Raw genomic sequence first — 20131 nt, 5'->3', positions numbered from 1 at the left:
GGCTCCTCAGCATAGGTGTGTCCCTCTGGGCTCCGGTTTACAAAGGAGGGAGCCGCGCACAGAGATTACAAGACCCATCTGCGGTCCTGTTCCTTCCAGACTGCAAGCCTTCCTGCAGAAGGGCTCCCTGCTTGGTTTAATGCTGTGGAGATGGGTAACCGTGTTTGAACAGGAGCGGCCTTGGTGCACCTGAGCCACCATCTTTGCCCAGCCCCTCATCCCCCGCTTCTCGCCCTGCCCCGCTCTGCACTCCATCCTGAAGGATAGGTGTGAACCGCAGACCTGACCCCTTGTTCACCTCCTAGACCACCATCAGTAGCTGCTCTCTGCCTCAGGGGAGTTCACAGAGTCTTCCTGCCTGCTCTGGGCACCACACATTGACCTTCCTCTCCTCCAGGCTGACCTCCAGGGGGGATTAATACCCTCCTACCCACAGCCTTCTTACTGTTTTTTGCTCTAGACATATGGTGTCTATTTTCGGGTTCTTGCTTATTTGAACTGGAAAAGGTGCTATCACTGTAAATGCTTGAATTGTCCATGTGAAGACCAAACCATAAATTAACTGTGTAGCTTAATCGTGAACTGAGACCAGAGTGGCACTCTGTTCTACAGTGATTAGGAATGAGCGCTTGTTTTGTCACAGGGCCGTGTTGTAATATCTGTGAAAGGACAGGTTTTGGGTGAAATTTAAAGTGATTATTAAGAGCAAATTGGCCATGTTGAGTTTTGAGATGTTTAAACAGAGTCAGACTGTGATCTATTATATTCTTTAATGTGGATGTTATGTGTTTTCCTTATTTCTGAGTTGAGGAATATAAAGTTTTAGAGGGGGAAGAGTGGAATCATTAATATATTCAAAAGACTTCAAATACGCTTTCTAAAAATTTTTTTAAACTAACCTTTAGGCCCAACGTGGGGCTTGAACTCATGACCCTGAGATCAAGGGTTGCATGCTCTTCCGACTGAGCCGGCTGGGTGCCCCTAAGTGTATTATGTTTATCTTTCTACTGTTCCTGCCAAGTAAGGAGGCAGCAGGCAGTGTTTCTATCAGGTGGATAGGAAGGCCTTCTGGGGTGGGGGTGGGGTCAAGGGTGAGGGCAAGGGCGAGGGCAAGGGCGAGCTGAGCGCAGGCCAATAGTGGGCCGAGTGCCATGCATGTGTGCAGAGCACATGCAAACCTGAAAGCACTTTTCTGGTTTGTCTGCATTTGGAGAACTTTCTGTCTGACCTTCCTGTGCAACTTTTTGCCCTTGGAAAGGATTCTTTTTGTTTACTTATTTATTTATTTATATTTATTTATATTTATTAATTTAAGATATTTTAATTTGTTTTCACGAGAGACATACAGAGAGAGGCAGAGACACAGGCAGATGGAGAAGCAGGCTCCCCACAAGGAGCCGGATGTGGGACTAGATCACGGGACTCTAGGATCACGCTCTGGGCTGAAGGCAGGCGCTTAACCACTGAGCCACCCAGGGGTCTCCTGGAAAGGATTTTAGACTGAAGAGTGGTGTACAAATAGAAGAGAGTTCCTGTACCCCTCACTCTGCTGCCCGTGGCAGCAGGATCCCCGCCGTGGCTCAGCATTGAGGATGCTCCTGACTCTCTCTCCCCATGTCCGTGTCTGCTTAGGTCCAGCCCAGGGTCTCCTTACTGTTCAGTTGTCCTGTGTCCTCAGCTACAACCTGTGCCAGTCCCTCACAATTAAGGGCAAGCTGGTGCCTGTCATGACCTGCCCACCCTGCAGGGGGCCCTTGTGTGGGGCTGGAGGCCATCGTGCCATGGCAGGAGTCCCCCAGGCTGGACGCTGTGTCTCCTCGGGGATCCCCTGAGGCTACTGGCGTCCATTCGGCTCACTGCAGACGGTGCTGACCCTGAGCCCTGGTCGGGGTGACGGTGCCGGGTCTCTCCCCTGTCCAGCCCCAGGGAGGGGTGCGTTGAGGCTGTCCAGGACCCTGGGGACCTTGCCTTTCTTCTTCCCTGCATCCCACTCCTGGGAGTTCCTCCCTGGGAAGACCTGCTCTGCTTTTTGCTTACTCACTTACGGTGAGAGCCTCCGCGTGGCCTTCACTCCTGGGTGGTGGTCCAGTCTGTGAGGACACGGTCGCTCACCTTCTGAGCTGGCCCCTGGGTGCGCCTCCAGGCTTCCTCCTGGGCCCGGGGCCTGCCTGCACCCCTCCGCAGCCCCGTCTTTGCTGCCTGGTGTGCGGGATGTCCGGGCTCCCCCTGTGTTTCTTCACCCCAGCCCTGGACCCCGCCATGCGTCCGAGGAGCTGGCTCCTTCGCAGAGCCCCGTCGAGGAGAGGACCGCGGCTGCCATGTGGTCGCGTGGAGCTGCACTGGAAGCCGGGCGGGGAGCTGTGGGCTGCCTGGGCCTCGCCGCGGCTCGGAGGGCTGGTGTCCCCGCGTGGTGGTTGGCGCGGAGGCCCCCCGCCCGCGTCTCCCTGGGTGATGGGCAGCGAGGTTCAGGGCCTGGGTGCTGAGCTGGCTGGAATCCCACGTTCCCGGCTGCCGCTTCTGCTGGGGCTGCTGCTTTTCCACCTGTGTCCTCCTCCCTGCCTTCGGCCGGGGCCTGCTGCTCCGAGGCCAACTCCTCATTGCCCCCTCTCCTCTTGGGTCACCCTGTGAAAGCTGGCTCTTCACAGTCTGTGCCCCGGGCCATTGTCGCAGCTGCTCAGACTGCAGCGATAGGGTACCACAGACACTGATGCCTCACGGTCCTGGGGGCCGGCAGTCCCAGATGATAGTGCGGCAGGGTTGGTACCTGGGGAGGGCCCCTGTCCTGGCCCCACCTTCTCCCTGTGTCCCCACGGGACAGAGAGGGAGAGCTCTGGTCCCTTCATCCCCTTGCAAGGGCACTAATCCCAGCAGGGGTGCCACCCTCGTGATCTCACTTAACCCTAGTCACCTCCCAAAGGCCCTGTGTCCTCACACCATTCCACTGGGAGCCAGGGCTCTAGCACGTGCGTCTAGGGAGCACAAACATTGTGTTCTTTGCCGGCTCCCTGTGTCTTAGCACCTGGCTCCTCCAGCACCCCAAGAGTGCTTCCGTGTTGGTGTCTTTGTGGAGCTTCTTACTCTGTGAAGTGTGTTGGCTGGAGACCCAGCTCACTTGGCCGTGCCTGCTCCCCCGCCTGTGATGGCCCTGGCGTGGCATGGCGCTCTGTGTTTGCGTTCCTATACGAGGCCTGCAGCTGTTGTGCAACCTTGGCGGTGGCCTGTCTCGTCCTCAGGTATGGTTGGCGGGGCTTGCTTCCACCGCCTTCCCAGAGCCCACGGGGCAGGCACCCTACTGTTGCTACCCTGCTCTCCCCTTGCTGGGGGTGTGCAGACACCTGAGGCTGTCTGCAGCCGCTCATGCATCTGCTCATTTTCACGTGAAGGCCTCTCCCTTCCTGATGCTCAGGCCCTGCAGGTGCCACATCATGCTGCTTCCTGCCCCTGGTACCAGGTGTGCGTGCACACACCCCAGCCAGGCCCCTGGGCCCTGTGCTCTCCACCTGACTGGGCTTTGTAGCCACGGCCTTCTGGTCTTCTTCCTGGATCGAGTGTCCCGGTCGCCTGTTGATTTTGCACTGTGTCTTTCTTCACTCCTCCAACTAAATCTCTCTCTTTTTTTTTTTTTTAATAATTTATTTTTTATTTTTTATTTTTTATTTATTTATTTATTTTTTAAATTTATTTATGATAGTCACAGAGAGAGAGAGAGAGAGAGAGAGAGAGAGAGGCAGAGACACAGGCAGAGGGAAAAGCAGGCTCCATGCACCGGGAGCCCGACGTGGGATTCGATCCTGGGTCTCCAGGATCGCGCCCTGGGCCAAAGGCAGGCGCCAAACCGCTGCGCCACCCAGGGATCCCTAAATCTCTACGGTCAAAGCCCTGCCACCGAGGCAGACAGACACAGACCTTCTGCTGTGTGCCATCACCCACCTTCATTCTTTGTCCTCTACTCCTCAGGGCTGTTTACACATCAGCTTCCTGTCCACGGCAATTCCTGTGTCACGGTGCACGTGAATATAGTCCACATTTCCTCAGGGTGGTGGCTCTCAGAGTGGGTCCTGGAGCTGGCAGCGTTTGCATCACCTGGGAACTTGTTAGAAATGGATTCCCAGACCCCCGACCTGCCAAATCTGAGACTTTGTGGGTGGGCCCCATCTGTGCTTCACAAGCCTCCCCGGGGGTTCTGACAGTTGGCGCAGTGTAGGACCCTTGCCTCAGGGGACCTCTTGGCTTCTGCCCTCCCTCTGTGATTCCTGCTAGGGGTAGAGGGTGCTCTTTGGGTGTCGTTCTTGTTGCAAACGGAAGTCAGGAGAATGGAGCTGGTGGGCGGGTTCCCCGTGCACATGCTCCTCTGTTCACCTCTTGCCTCTGCACCCCGCCTCTCACCGTGCGCCCTCGGCACAGACGGCCCTCCAGCTGTGCGGACGTTTAGAGTGAAGGAGGTCCGAGTGCTCGGGAGCCTGGGCTCATTGCCTTGCACAGGGCATCTGAAAGACGCTCCTGTCCACACTCCTTGTGTTGAGAGGGGGGACTGCACACCTGCTGGAGACAAGCTGGTGGCAGAGCCAGACCTGGGGTTGCTGTCCTGGGTGCTTACTCTCGGGTTTGTCCTTGGGGTACAAGAGGGGGCTGGGCTGGGCTAGTGCGACAGCTGGGGTCTCCCCCATGCTCTGTCCCTCTGCACATGTTCCCTTCATACCATCTTTGCCGGGCAGCGCTGAGGACATGAGGGCCACCGGAGCTGGGGAGGAGTTTTGTGTCTGCTCCGGATGTGATGACTGTCCCCCTGCGCGCCGTGTGGTTGGAGGAAGGAACATGCTGTCCTTGTCGTAGCTGTTTTCACGGACTCCCCAAAGTAGAGGGCCTCTCGCCCACTTTCCCAGTTAGCTGCGTTCGCTCAGCAGGGCTCATGTGGAAGAACGTCTTCCCGCTGCTCCCTGCGGATGCTCTGAGGCAACTCGCGGTACAAGAGAGGGTCTGTCCCCAATTCAGCAAACACACCGTCCTGCTGTGGCCTGCGCCAGGCTGGGGATATGGGCTGTGTGTGCATATGGGGGGGGGCTGTAGGGACCCTGGGGCTGGGGCGCAGACCCAGGATTCCAGAGCTCCTGAGATGGAGGAGGGGTGGGTATCCCTGGGTCACAACACAAGGGCTGCTCATAAATCCAGGCTTCCTAGGGGCTGTTCTAACCTTTCCAGGTCAGCTTCTGGTCTCTCTCTCCTGAAGGCCTGTGGAGTACTAAGAAGAGCCTGTGTCCAAGAGATTGGACTTTCTGAATCATTTATGGTGATCAGTGCATCTTAAATTACACATCTCAGGGCCGCCAGTGGCAGCTGGCCAGTCCCTAAAAGGATCATTCTGAAACCTTCGGAGTCACAGTTACAAACTTTTTTCTTCCCTTTTTCTGCTTTTAAAGCTTTGGGAAAGCTGGATTTCATCTTCTCACAAGATGAGATCAAATTCCAGGCACCTCTGCCTTTCCAGGTCCACGGGATGTGGTGTGAGCCGAGTCAGCCTGGCAGGCTGCGGCGGGTTCTTGTGAGGACGGGGGGAGTGGTGTGAGCCCCGCACCGGCAAGGGTCTGCTGCATAGCGGCTGCTCAGGGCTGCTGTCAGCGTGCTTGCCCCTGCCTTGCGCTCGGGAGGAGCTTCACAGGGTTGTGCAGCTTGTTTTGTAGCTTTGCGGTGCTGACTTGAGTCAGACAGACCCTTGCCGTTACAGGCATTTCTAGAATCACCGTCAAGTCCCGTTACTGTAGAACTTTTTCTCCTAGGCAGTGCTCCCAGACTGGCTTCTCAGCCTTAACGCAAAATCTGTATTGGTTAGCTGTGGCTGCCTAACAAATTAAGCAAAGTTGAGCAGCTTAAAGCAACACGCATTTATTTTCTGATGGTTCCTGCAGTCAGGAATCCCGGAGCTGACTTAGCTGGGTGGTCCTGGTGCAGGGGTCTCTCCCGTCAGCACAGAGGCCAGCACATAGGAAGGCTGGACGGGGGCGAGAGGAACCAGTTATGCTGGTGCCCTTGTAGGGCTGCTGGCGGGAGGGAGGCCTCAGCTCCTTACTGCGTCGGCCTCTCTGTGGGGCTGCTCATGACCTGGCAGCCAGCTTCCCTAGAGAGAGTGATCTGAGAGAGAGAGAGAGAGAGTTGGTGGAAAGTTCCAGACTAATGTCTGCAGCTCATCACCTCTGCAGCTGCTTGTCCTTATGCTGTGTGAGTTGATGGTCTCCTCTGTAGACCCCGTGACACAGCGTGGTATCCTGTCAGCTTCTCAGGACAGGTAGTCCGGGAGTCAGGTAAGCTCCTGCCAAGACTGTGAATCTAGGTTTCATCAAATTTCGTTAAATGTTGCAGGACAGCAGCACAGTAGGGGCATCATTTGAGTGTCTTAGAAACGCAATATTTTCCTCCTGGGGTGAGGGGGTGCTTTTAATGATAGGCAGCATCACTTTTTGGATGTTTTTTTGTTGCTAACAGCTTTTTTGAGGTATAATTCACATACCAGACAACTCACCCATTTAGAGTGTGCAATATTCACAGAGTTGTGCAACCGTTACTACTATCAATTCCAGAACCTTCTGTCACCCCCAATGAAACCCCATCCTCCTTTCCTCCCTGGCACCAACAAGCCCCCTCCCCGGGACGAGCCCGTCCTGGATGTGTCACACATGTGGACTTACACCCTGTGGGGCCTTCTGTGTCTGGTTCTGTCCCTGAGTGTTGTGGGCTCAGGGTCTGTTCCCAGGATGGTGTGTGTGGGAGTCTCACTCTTGTTCGCAGCCGAGTGATGTGTGTGTTTGGTGGACAGGTTGTGTTTTTCTGTTCATCTGTCGATGGACACTCTTGGGGCATTTCCACTTTTTGGCTGTTAGGAATGCTGCTGCTCTGAGTGCGCATACAGATTTTTGTGTGGATGTATGTTGTTTCTTTTGGGTGTGTACTTAGGAGTGGAATTGCTGGACCATATGGAAATTCTGTTTAAATATTTGAGGAACTGCCAGGCCGCTTTCCACAGTGGCTGCACCATTTTACATTCCCACTAGCCAGGTGTGAAGGCTCTTTTTTCCCCACCCCAACACTTAGTGTCCATCATTTTGACTCTAGCCATTCTTGTGGTTTAGATTTGTGTCCCTTTCTGGCTTAGGAGGTGGAGTGTCTTTTTGTGTCCTTGCGGGCTGGCCATTGGAGTATTTTCTCTGTAGCAGTGACCATGTCAGTTCATGTTTTAATGGCCTTATTTGTCTTTATTTTGAGTTGTTCGAGTCCCGTGTACACACATCGGGGGTCTTGTGGGTTTGGTTCCAGACCACCGCAGTGAAGCAAATGTCTCAGTAAAATGACTCATGGGGATCACTTGGTTTCCCAGTTATATAAAAGTCATGTTTATGCTGTATGGTATCTAGTAAGTGTGCAATAGCATGATGGACATCTAAAAAAGAGACCATGTATATTTCTTAAAGAAAAAACACTTTGCTAAAAAGTGCTAATCATCTGAGTTTTCAATGAGATAGAATCATTGATCACGGATCACCATAGCAAATATAACAAGAAGAAGTTTGAAATACTGTGAGAATTACCAAAATGGGACATGCAGACACAAAGGGAGGAACTGCTGTTGGACAGACGGTGCTAATAGATGTGCTCGTCCTGGGGCTGTAGCCCTCAGCATGTAAAAGCACCCCATCTCCACAGTGCCGCCCAGTGAGGCATGCCTGTGACCCACACAGATGCTTTTCCAGAGAGAGGACTTGCAGAATTCTTCCCTCATTCTGTGGTTTGTCTTTCCGCTTTCTTGATGCTGTCCTTGGAAGCATCTTTGTTTCATTTGGATGAAGTGCAACTTACCTGTCCCCACCTCCATAAAGCGGAGGTTAACATGATCATTCTGGGAGTGGGTGTGTCGCTGCCAGGCACGGACTGTGGTAGCCTCCCCTCTGCCCTGCACCCTCCTCACCAAAGCATTGGGTGCCGCTTGTCTCCTGGCCTTGCTTCAGGTCCCAGCTGCCTCGTGAGAGCTGTGGCGCTCTGCGCAAGTTGGTGCTCAGTGTCTCCATCTGCAAAATGGACTGCTGGCCATGCACATGGATAGGGCTTGGCACACCTGAGCTCAGTGGATATGTTACACGCTTCCATGTGTGTGTTGGGCACTCCCGCTGCTGTGGCTTTCAGATCTCCCACCTTGCTGCTGCCTGGATGGCAGGTGTAGACCTTGAGGGCCATGGGCTGAGCTGATAGGTGAGTGCAGTGATGGGCCTGGACGCCCGCCGGTCAAGCTATGTGGAAGGATGGCACTGCACGGGGCACTCTGGTGTTCAGTGGCGAGCCGTCCGAGCACAATATAGTGCCAAACGTCTCACGATATAGTAGGGAAATGCCCACGAGGGGTTTGTAGGGACTCTGAAGGTTCCGCTGGTGCTCAGGTGAGAGGGGCTTAGCATTTGGTGAGGCAGGAGGTGTGAAGAACAGGCTAAGATGAGCAGAGAAGCTATGTTCCCTTGTGGGGTCACCCAGCTCTTCACTCCTGTCCACCCTCCCAGTGAATCGGAGCAGTGGGTGTGTTCCCGCTTCCTTGGGACCCAGAGGGTATTGCGCAGGTTGGCATGGCCCACCGATAGAGCCGGGGCTCCTGTGTCAGGGGTCTGGGGTCTCTGTCCCTCCATGTTCCCGCCCCAGAAGGCTGGGCCTGCGAGGCGGCTCTCCTTCCTGCCAATTCCCGTCATTCTTTTCAGATCTTTTGAAGTTGGGCCAAAGGTCTTCACGTGCCCAGCAGAGCTGCCCCCATATGTCTTCTGACATGAGATATTGGGGCCGCTGGTTCCCACTGGCAGTCCCCAGCCCAAGTTTCTGACTTGACAGATCGTGCTGATGCTGCCAGTCAGGTGCCCCTCGATTGGGTCCACTGGGCTGCACGGTGCCACCCAAGCCGGCTGCCTGTTTGCTGTCTTGCCCCCCCGACCCCCCCGCCGTGCCACATCCAAATAACTGGACTGCAAGTAACGTTTGTCATTTGATCCTTAGTTGGAGGACATTATTAAGAACACTGAAGGGATGGTTCTTCATTGGCCTTAATAAAAATAAGGCTTAGTACAAAATGCCATGCAATGTGTGATTCCATTCATGTGAAGTGTCCAGAAGCAGGCACTTTCACAGAGGTAGAAAGTGGATTAGTGATTGCCAGGGGCTGGGGAGTGATGGCTGTTGGGGGCAGGATATCTTTTTGTGGTGATGAGGGTGGTTCTGGAATTGGTGCATTGCTTTTACAATCCTGGAAGTTCTGCAATGCCACGGAGTTTTGTGCGTGAAGTGGGCGAGCTCTGTTCTGTGAGAATTCTATCCTGATAGAGCTCTCCCTATGGAAGCAAGGTTAGGGCACACGGGTACTCAGAGTTGTTTTGACACTTACCGAAGGACCTGGGGGAGGCACTGCTCTAGGCCCCCCCAGCCCAGGCTCTTGCCCCCAGGCGTTTGTCGTAAGGTGGTGCAAATGGCACGGTGTGTATACACCCTCTGTGGAGCAGTGGCGGAGTGCTCCAGAGCTCGTATCAGGGAGCGACAGGGCCAGGAAAGGCCTCTCGGGACATCTGGTCCTGGTTTCTGCAAGGTCTGGAGTCAGTTGGCTGCCCAGACCAGTCAGTTGCCTCCTCTGAGGAAGGAGTAGTAGTGAGCCCTGTGCAGCGGGCATGGTGGGGACCTGTCCTGATCAGTGGTGGGGTTAGTCTGTGTTCCTGCGGGAGGACGGCCACGCTACGGTTGTGTTACTGGTGTTTCCGCATTTTACAGATGGGAAAACAGAGGCTTGGAGAGGTTCAGTAAGTCAGAGCCAGGACTGTGGCTTCCAGGCTGCAGGAGCACCTGGGGGTGCGGGTGGGGGTCAGCAGAGTGGTGGGTGCGGGGTGGGGACAGGAGGGTCAGGGCATAGACTATCCCAGGCCCCTTCCCCATTGCCCGCTGCGGGAGGGAGTGCCGCTGGAACAGGTCTTCCTCAGGGGCAGTGTGTCCAGCATGGGCAGGGGTCCCAGAGCAGCCTCTCATGCCCCGGGCCGGGGCTGTCCGTTGGCCTTGCCGGGTCCCCGCACCCTGCACCACTGGAGGGTGTAAACCCTGTCCCTTTGTCTTTCAGGACAAACACCACGATGCTGCTCATGAAATCATCGAGACCATCCGGTGAGTGCGGCACCTGCTGGGGTGGGCGGGGCCTCACAGGGTGGGCCCCCACTCAGGCCACCCCACCTGTGCTCTCTGGGCTTACCTGCCTTTGACCCCGCCTTGCCCTGCGCGGCTCCACAGCGAGCACCTTGAGAAGACTTGAGAAGCAGTGACAGCTTGGTCAGAGGAATCCAGGTCGTCTGCATGTGGCCCCGAACAGGTCTCGGTGCTTCTCTGAGCCTTGGCTTCTTCTTGTGGAAGGGGAGGGAATTGCCCAGCTGGCAGGGTTTGGGGGCTCCCCTACCTCCCCTCTCCACCTTGTTTCCCTCTCCCCGCTCTTGGATTTGGTGCTGACTCAGCTCTCCTGCGGCTGCTCCTGCCCTCGGTAGCCTGGACAGCCTTCCGCTGGCTTGTTCTCTGAGTGCGGAGAAAAGGTCTGCCCCCCACCCCCTCAGGCAGGCGGCCTTGACGGAACCTGCAGGAAGGCTGCCTGCCCTTCTGTTTCTGGTGGGCTTTCTCCCGTGCTGGCCTGGGGTCTGGAAGGACCCCCGGAGTGCCGGCCGTGGCTGCTGGGCGCAATTCTGTAACTGCTGCTTGCTCTACACGTCTGTGGTCAGAGACCCCATCCTTCTCTGAGCGTCTGCAGTAAAGCCGTTCATGTGTATGTGTGGCTTTGGCCTCGGTTGCTGTGTTGGTCCCCCTAATCCTTAACCATGTAGCAACTACCTGGGTCCTGGTCATGATGTCTGCATGAACCTGCAGTGGCCGGTGGCAGGGCTAGGCTCTGGTGCCCTGTGAGAAAGGTGGGGTGTGAGGTCCAGCTGCGATGGGAGTCCTTTCCCTGCCGCGTGGTAGCTGGGCAGTGAACCTACGTGCTCTGCTCTTGGGGCCACGCAATGCCTGCTTGCAAGATTGTTTTCAATTTAAATGAAATAATCCGTGTAAATGTTGCAGGGTGGGCCTGAAAGCAATCAATAGTGTTAATTAGTTGCCTTAGTTTGATTTATGTTATTTTTAAAGAAGGTTGCTGGTTAGGAAGTGGGAGTGTTGTGGTTACCAGGAGAGCTCTGAGTCAGGTGGCCTGGCGTGTGCCCCAGTGGCCTCTATGCCGGTTTCTCATCCGCTGAGCAGGGTGCCTGTCCCTGCGCTGCAGGGGGTCAGCACCAGTGCTGCAGCTGCCCAGCCAGCCCTTTGTTTGCTGTGGCTTGTCCTCTCCTGGAGCTGGCCGTGGCCTGAGCCTCATGTCCTGAGTCTCAAAACAACGTCACCTTGTTCCTTTTTGTCTCTGCAAATTCTGTTCAGTGGTGAGATGGTCTCTTAATTTAATTTCTATAATGGAGAATTCCCAGCAGATACTGTGGTAGACAGAGGCTGTCACGAACCCATGTACTCACCACGCAGCCTCACTGTGACCCACTCATTGCCACTCAAGTGTCATCTGTACCTCCATCCACTGTAGTCTTTTCTGTGTTCATACTTTTAAAAAATGCAGTTGAGATACAGTGGGAGTACAAGGAAGCATAGGCAGGCACGGTGCACGCTCTGACCGACGTGGGTGTGTGCGCATATGTGTGAGGCAGCCTCAGTAGCGGGCGTCTCCGTCAGCCACATGGGCCTCCTTGCGTCCCCTGTGATCTACCTTCCCTCTGCCACTGTCTCCAGGCAGCCCCGACACACTTTCTGCTACTGCAGGTTACTAGAACTCTACCAACTTTATGCATGCTCTAGAACTTTACCAACATGGACTCGTTCCGTGCATACTTTTTTCTCCCCCGATTGCTTTCAATCAGCACATGATTTTGAGATTCTCCCTGTTGTGTGTAATTTTTTGAGTCATTTTACCTCTTTGTTACTGAGGAGTGTTCCACTGTAGGGAACTATAGTTTGTTCATCCCACCAGATTGATGTCCATGTTTGGGCTGTTTTCGACTTTGGTGATTATAAATAAAGCTGTTAGGAATGTTCACGTGGGTCTTGTTAGTAGATATGTTTTTTGTTTGTTTTGGGCAAATACCCAGGAGTGGAATTGCTGGGTTTTCTAGCAACGTACTTTAAGATGAACTTCCAGGATGTTTTCCAAAGGGATCATGCAGGAAGGTCCCAGTAGCTCCCCAACGCGCCAGCATGTGCTATTGACATGATTTGGTTGTGCTGGTCTAATTTGAGCTGAGTAGTAGTATCTCGCTGTGGTTTTAATTTGCATTTCCCTGGGACGCTTGGGTGGCTCAGCAGTTGAGCATCTGCCTTTGGCTCAGGGCATGATCCTAGGGTACCGGAATCGAGTCCCACATCGGGCTCCCTGCAAGACGCCTGCTTCTCCCTCTGTGTCTCTGCCTCTCTATCAGTGTTTCTCATGAATAAATAAAAAAATCTTTAAAAAATAATAATAATAAGCATTTTCCTAATAATTAATGATGTTCTCTATCTTTTGCTTTTTTTTTAAGAATTGATTTTGCTATTGAATTTTAAGTATTCTTTACTTATTCTCGTTACTAGTCCTGTATCAATGTGTACTTTGCAAATGTTTCCTTCCAGTCTCTGGCTTACCTCTTCATATTCTTAACAGTGTCTTTTGAAGCATAGATAGTTTAAATTTTAATAAAAGTCCAGTTTGTACACATCATTTTTCTTTTATAATTTGTGTTTTCTGCCTCCTAAGAAATATTTGCCAAATCTGAGGTCACAAGCATTTTTTTTCTATGCTTTCTAGAAGGTTTATGGTTTAGGTTTTCTATTTAATTTTATTTGTTCATTCTGAGTAAATTTTGGCATGTGGTACAGGGTATGAGTTGAAGTTGATTGTTTTGCATGTGGATGTCCAATATTTCCAGCACCATTTGTTAATGAGACTGCCCTTTCTGTATGGAATTTCCTTATCACTTTTGTCAATAGGCGGTTGACAGTGTAGGAGTTGGTTTATTTCTAGGCTTGGTTTTGTTTTGCTGACCCACGTCTGTGTTCTTTCACCAAAGAAAAACTTGCTTAATTTAGCTGTATAGGGATCCCTGGGTGGCACAGCGGTTTGGCGCCTGCCTTTGGCCCAGGGCGCGATCCTGGAGACCCGGGATCGAATCCCACATCGGGCTCCCGGTGCATGGAGCCTGCTTCTCCCTCTGCCTATGTCTCTGCCTCTCTCTCTCTCTCTCTCTCTCTCTCTCTCTGACTATCATAAATAAATTTAAAAAAATTAAAAAAATAATTTAGCTGTATAATAAATGTTGAAATTGGGCAGAGTAAGTTCTCTACCTTTGATCTTCTTTTAAAATATTAGTTTGGTGGGGTGCCTGGGTGGGCCAGTTAAACAAGCAACTCTTGGGGCACCTGGGTAGCTCAGCTGATTAAGCATCTGTCTTCAGCTTGGGTCATGATCTTGGGGTTCTGAGATAGAGCCCCACGTGGGGCTTCCTGCTCAGTGTGGAGCCTGCTTCTTCCTCTCCCTCTGCCTGGTGCTCCTCCTGTTTGTGCTCTCTCTCTCTCTTTCTGTCAAATAAATAAGTAAAATCTTTTAAAAAATCCCAGACATCCAACTTTTGATCTCAGCTCAGGTCTTGATCTCAGAGTTGGAGTTCGGGTCCCATGTTGGGCTCCACAGTGGGTGTGGAGCTTACTTGAAAAAATGATAATAATAATAAAAAGTACTGCTTTGGTTATTCCAACTGCTTTGGTTATTCCATCTCCTTTGCATTTCCATATGAATTTTAGAATCAGCTTGTTGATTTTTGCATAATTTTGTCAGGAATTGCATTGAATCAGTAGTGATTTGGAGATTGGCCATTGAGCCTTCCAATACTGGATCTTTCAACCCATGAACATGGTATATCTTTCTGCTTACTTAGATCTTTCCACATTTCTCCCAGCAGTGCTCTTTTATCTTAGTGTGGGATTTTGAACACCTTTTGTTAGATTTAGTCCCAGATAGGTAGTTAAGTTTTTGACACCATTGTAAATGAGATTCTGTGTTAAATTTTATTTTTCATTTGCCTGCTGCTAATAAGAATGCAGTTGATTTTCATATATTAACCATGACTTTTGCTAAATTTATTGATTCTGGTACTTGATTTGTAGATTTCTTAGGACTTGCTGTAGAAATAACTATATCATCTGTGAATAGGGATAGTTTCACTTCTTTCAGTCTTTATGATTTTATTTCTTTTCCTTGCCTTATTGAATTGGCTAGGATCAACACAATTTTGTGTAGAAGTGGTAGAAGCTGTAGGTTTTCATAGATGGTCTGTTTGAGCTTGAGGAAATTTCCTGCTGTCCTTGGTGTTGTTTTTCCTAGGTGTGAGCATGGTGCTGTAGTTGTGTTAAAAGAAGTAGTCTATAAGTTTTACAGATGAATGCTGAGGTGTTTATGAACGAAATAACGGTATCTGTGGTGTGTTTCTGAATGATAGGGAACAGGTGCAGAAAAAGCATTTGACAAAAAGTCTCTGTTCATGATAAGAGCCCTCAGTGCAGACCTTGTCTTACTGTGGTGACCTTAACCTTGCTCACCCGGTCTACCATGTTTCTCTGATGTGTAGTCAGTGTTTTTCCTTTTTTTTTTTTTTGACTGAATTTTGATTTGCCAACATATATATAGTGTAACACCCAGTGCTCATCTCATCAAGTGCCCTCCTCAGTGCCCATCACCCAGTTACCCATCCCTCTGCCCAGTGTTTTTCCCTTTTTAATTAATAAATACCTTGGAGGAGATCCTTGGAGACCATGTAAATACCTCATCTCTCCTTGGACTTTTGCCGCAGATTTTGGTGTCCCGAGGTGGGTCTCACCTGCCGTGGCTGGTTACTGCTTTGTTCTAAAGGTGGGTTTCTCTTTCCTCATTCTCTTCATATTATAGACTGCGAGTCTTCTATAAGGAAGAGCTGTTTTTCCATATGTATTTATTTCATTCTGTGCGCTATAACCCACTACTGCTATTTTGTCACTCACATTGTTCCTCTGCTGGCCATTTGGGGCTCTCTCGGTGTGTGCCCTGTCCTTGCCCCGCCTTCCTGAGTACATCCTCACTTTCTAGAGCCACAGATGCTTCAGAATCATCTTGAATTTCCCATGTTCCAAACCTTTGAATCAGCCACATCTCTGAGGAGCTCTGGTTTCTTTTTACTGGAGAGTAGTTTGTGCTATTTTTTGAGATGGAGTTGTTTGTCTTCTTCTTGCTGAGTTGTGAGAATTCTTGACATATTCTGGCAGTGAGTGCCCCATGAGAATACTGTATTACGCATAGTGCTGCTTCCACTTGACTAGTGGACGTCTTCAGTGTGTCAGTTCATTTTTTGGTGGTTACTCTTCTGGGTCACGTCCAGGAGACTTTTCCTGCCCAAGTTACGAAGGTATTCTCTTTTGTTTTCTTCAAGAAGCTTTGTAGTTTCAGCTTTTGTGTTCAGGTTTAAGATCAATTGTGAATGGATTTTTGTGTATGTCAAATGGGGGTTTATATTTGTGGGGATTAAGATTCATTTTTTTTTTCTATTCAGTTGTTCCAGCTTCATTTATTAAGACTTCCTTTTCCCCATCAGACTGTCTTTTTTTTTTTTTTTTTTTCCCATCAGACTGTCTTGGTGCCTTTATCAGAAGTCAGCCTGTTGAGGGGCAGGCCCGGTGGCGCAGCCCCAGTGGTGCAGCGGTTTAGCACCTCCTGCAGCCCAGGGTGTGATCCTGGAGACCCAGGATCGAGTCCCACATCAGGCTCTTTGCGTGGAGCCTGCTTCTCCCTCTGCCTGTGTCTCTGCCTCTCTCTGTGTGTGTCTCTTATGAATAAATAAATAAAATCTTAAAAAAAAAAAGTCAGCCCATTGAGATGTAAGTCTGCCTCTGTTCTGTGCTCTGGCTCATTGATCTCTCTCTTCTGTACGCCAGCAACACATTCTCTTGGTTACTGGAGATTTACAGTGGGTCTCAAAATAAGGCAGTTAAATCTTTTAACAGTGTTCTTTTTAAAGATTATGTAGGCTCTCATAGATTCTCTTTGTATGTTAGTTGTAGAATCAGCTTGTCTGTTTCTCAGCAGGCCTACTGGGCTTGTTCTAGGAATTCCTTGGAGTTGGCAGTTCAGTCCAGGAAGAAGGGTCATCTTAACAACGTCGAGTGTTCTGTCCCATGAACATAGTTTCCCTTGCTTTCCTTCATTTTTGATTTGTCTCAGCAATGTTTTACAGTTTTCAATATAGAAGTCTTGGAAAATTTTTATTAAATTTGTCACTAACGGGGTGCCTGGGTGGCTTAGTCACTTAATATCTGAGTCTTGGTTTCAGCTCAGGTTGTGATCTCAGGGTTGTGAGATTGAGCCCCGGGTTGGGCTCCGCGCTGGGCTAGAGCTTGCTTGAGATTCTCTCTCTCCCTCTGCCTCTGCCCTGCCCCTGAATGCACTATCTCTAAAATAAATAAGTAAATCTTTTAAAAAATTATCCTTAGGTATTTATGTTTTACTGTTATTTTAAATGGCATTTGAAAATTTTAACAGTTCTTTGGAGCTGGTATATGCATACATAGTTCACTTTTGCCCATTGGCCTCATGTCTTGTGATCTTGCTCAATTCATGTAAATTCTAGAAGCTTTTATATAAATTCTTAGGGGATGGCCTGTGTATCGTATGGTGTGTCTGTGAATGGAGACGTTTCGCTTCTTCTTTTTTAGTCTTTATACTGTTTAGTTATTTTTCTTGCCACTTGCTGCTGGCCGGGACCTGTCATAGGGTGTTGAAGGGAAATGGTGGTGGCCTGTGTCCTTGCCTGTCCCCACCCTTCTGGGAGTGCTCAGTCCAGCACCAGTGGTGTGGTGGCATCTGTAGGACCTGTACCTTCCTGTACTGTCAGGTCTCCTGACGTGCACCATGTGTGCTGCTGAGCAGAGAGTTTACCGCAAGGACATGCTCATGAGGAGGGAAGGGAGGGAAAATTTGGATGTATTAGAGGGACCCTTGGGCAGGTTGATGCTTGGAGGTGGGCATTGCCCAGCTGGCTCTGGTGACTGTGAGTGTGAAGGGGTCTTGTGGGGAGGGGCTTCAGAGTATGATGTGAGAGTGTGTGTGTGTGTGTGTGTGTTTTGGGGGGAACTGGTGGGACATGATGATGAAGGAAACTGCTAATTGGACTCAGCAGCTGCTGCTTCCTGCCCTGGTGAGGGAGTCTGGCTCAAGGACACAGGGACACAGGGATATGGGACGCCCATAGGACAGCACAGGGCATCCCTCCATCCTACTGGAGACTTCCCGTCCCCACAAAGTGGAGTTGGCAGGGAGGCCACAGGCAGAGCAGGACAGTGGGCATGTGGTCACAGCCCCACCTCACTCCACCTCTTGCTTCCTCAGAGTTTTTATCCTGCCTGGGGCTTGGGTTTTGTCTTGGACGTTTTATGTATCTGTTGAGATGATCACTTTTTACTCTTTATCCTGTTAGGTAAGGTGAGGAGTAGTGATTCTTTCCTGCTATAAACCCCACCTGATTAGTATGTATTGCTGACTTCAGTTTACTAGTGTTTTTAGAGGACTTTTGTGTCTATGTTCATGAGGGATATTGGTGGGTAGATAGCCTGTTCTACTCCAGTTTTGCCTCCCTCTGGTTTTGGTATCAGGGTAACATTGGCCTCATAAAACTGAGAACGATTAGTGTCACTCCTGCTTAAATGTCTGGTAGAACTGTGCAGCGAGGCCAGCGAGACCTGACGTGTCTGTGGGAAGGTGCTTGAGCAGCGAGGGAATCTAGGTGTGTAGTAGGCTTAGGGCTGTTCCGAGATTCCCTTTCTTCTCGTGTCAGTTTTGCTCATGTGTCTTTCCAGGAATTAGTTCATTTCATCTAAGTCCTCACATCCCTTGGCGGGACGTTTTCCATCATGTCCCCTGTTTTCTCTGGAAGATCTGTAGCATCGACTCCTCTCCCGAGGCTTTTTGTCAGGGTTGCATTGGGATCCAGCAAGGGTGACACCTTGGGGGTTGGCAGGTGTGTGTTTCTGTCCTTTACTGTGTAGGCTCCCTCCGCGTCTGTTTACTGCAGCGTGTTAGCTGAAGAAGCCCCCGTGTCCTGGGGTTGGGTAACGCATGTCCTGACAGCTGCTGGCTCCCGGTGCGCGTGTTGCCATCCAGGTTCTCTGCCCGAAGTAGGCTGCTTTCCTTGGCTCTGTCCCTCGTGGGCCAGGAGCCCCCAGGAGTCCCCAGCAGCTGACAGTGACACAGGGATGGGAGCTCCCCAGACCGCGTGAAGCGCAGCTTCATCCACGGCATCACATGGTTTACCCTGAAGTAATGCGCATTTTCTCTTACACTAGTTTCTCTTGTGCATTTTGAGTTGAATGGTGAGGATTTTTTTTTAAGTGTTTGGGAGTAAACAGTGACACAGTTGAGAGTAAAAAATAGAGCGTGAAGAATACTCTTCACTGTTGTTTCTGCTTTTTTGTGTTTCAGATGGGTCTGTGAAGAGATCCCAGACCTCAAGCTTGCTATGGAGAATTACGTTTTAATCGACTACGACACCAAAAGGTGAGCAGAGCTCTGCCCGAGTTGCCTCTCCATGCTTGCTGGGGACACAACCTCTGATCAGCTCTTCTTCGACGGTGCAAGCTGGTCTGAAATTTCCTTTTAGAGTTGGCTGTCGCCTCCACAAAGTTATTTTGGTAGGAAATGTTTATCAAATATTGGCAGAGGCTGTCAGAGCAAGGACGTAATTGGAAATGCCACACTGCGGAAGCGACGCCTGGTATGTGTGAAGTCAGGCTGAGCTAGCCGCCGAGTGGCCGTCCTCCCTGCAGGCGGCCACCAGCAGCCAGCGTTCCCACCCGGGAGCCTCTGCGCTGGCCTCCCAGGGCTCGGGCTCTGGCCAGCCCGTCTGGGGCTCAGTTGGGTTTGGTCTGTCACTGTGTGTCCAGCCCCTTGGCTACCTCTTGCAGTTTCCTGCAGGCACGTCCTGGATCTCAGAGGAGAGTTCTGTGGGTGGAGAAGGGCGAGGCCATCTCTGGAATGCCTGCCTGGAGTTTTTGTTTCTCTTTGAGAAGGAAGGCTGACATTCCGTGCTCCTGCCGTTTTAGCTCTTGGCAGGGTTAGAATCGGCACTGCAGTCTTCCCTGAAGGACTGGAGTCATCTGTGGGCTTTGATAGCTCGCTCTTGATAAGGGGTGCAGCCCAGAAGAGGCCCAAAGCCCCTATAGGACCCGGCTCCCAGGTGGGGTGTTCACCTGGTCTCGCTTTTGTGTTTGAAGGGCTTCTTGGTCTGTTTGTCAGCCCCGATCCAGTCCCCTGGCCTCCTGCCTTGTTCCCCATTTAATCATGAGCCCAGCATTTGAGAAAGAAAACTATGCTCACTCCTCATCCAGAGTGTCACGTGGTGTGCGGGCCCGCACTGAGGACTGGAGTGAACCTCTCCCGCTTCCAGGGTGAGGGTGTACCCAGGCGCTGACCCTTGGACATTAGTCATTTGGCCAGGGAAACACACCTTCAGTAATGGGTTGACTGGTCTGTGCCTGGCCAGGAGCAGCCAGGGCTATTAAGGGTAGTTTTGCTACAAGTTATTTGAAGGGGGGTGTTTGAGGTTCTTCCGTTCTGTACTCAGATGGCTTAGGAAAGACTGGAAGTGGGCAGTGGGCAGCCAGTCTGGAGGCATCCATCTGAGAGCCTAGTGTGGCTGCGGGGTCAGGTTTGTGGTGGGGCATCCCCATTTCTCTCAGGCAACGTGGCGGCAGGGCCCGCCCACAGCGTCTGTGCATCTTCCAGGGGCAGGCCTCCTCTGGGGTGGGCTGAGGTCTGGGTGCTCACAGCTGTCCAGGGCGAGGGGAACCACGAGGAAATAGAATTTAAAAGTAGTGCCATGGTTTTCCCCTGAAGGCTGCATGAGAAACCAGGGGTCACAGGTCTTGGATCTTTCATTTTACAAATTAGGAGGGTGAAGGAGTGTCACCCAGACACTGGACTCGGGGGTTGAGAGCATTGCGGGGGCTGTGGACTCCTGCGTCCTGGTTCCACCTGGCTTGGCGCTGAGCTGGGGAGGGGGCTAAA

At 51.3% G+C, this 20131-nt stretch overlaps 1 protein-coding gene across 6 annotated transcripts in view; it reads left to right on the top strand.

Annotated features, from left to right (window-relative positions):
• DOT1L (DOT1 like histone lysine methyltransferase) overlaps positions 1-20131 on the top strand; it is a 66219-nt gene that overhangs the window by 6197 nt on the left and 39891 nt on the right. For 5 of the 6 annotated variants that reach the window (XM_072721913.1, XM_072721912.1, XM_072721908.1 and 2 more), the window contains exons 2-3: positions 10121-10164; positions 18548-18622. In XM_072721913.1, the coding sequence (XP_072578014.1) occupies positions 10121-10164; positions 18548-18622 (119 nt within the window). The remainder of the gene's footprint in view (positions 1-10120; positions 10165-18547; positions 18623-20131) is intronic. The other variant, XM_072721910.1, reaches the window with a different exon arrangement.

This window comes from Vulpes vulpes, chromosome 9 (genome assembly GCF_048418805.1).
Source record: "Vulpes vulpes isolate BD-2025 chromosome 9, VulVul3, whole genome shotgun sequence".
In the NCBI taxonomy this organism is placed as follows: Eukaryota; Metazoa; Chordata; class Mammalia; order Carnivora; family Canidae; genus Vulpes; species Vulpes vulpes.
This window is presented reverse-complemented; position numbering and strand designations above follow the sequence as displayed.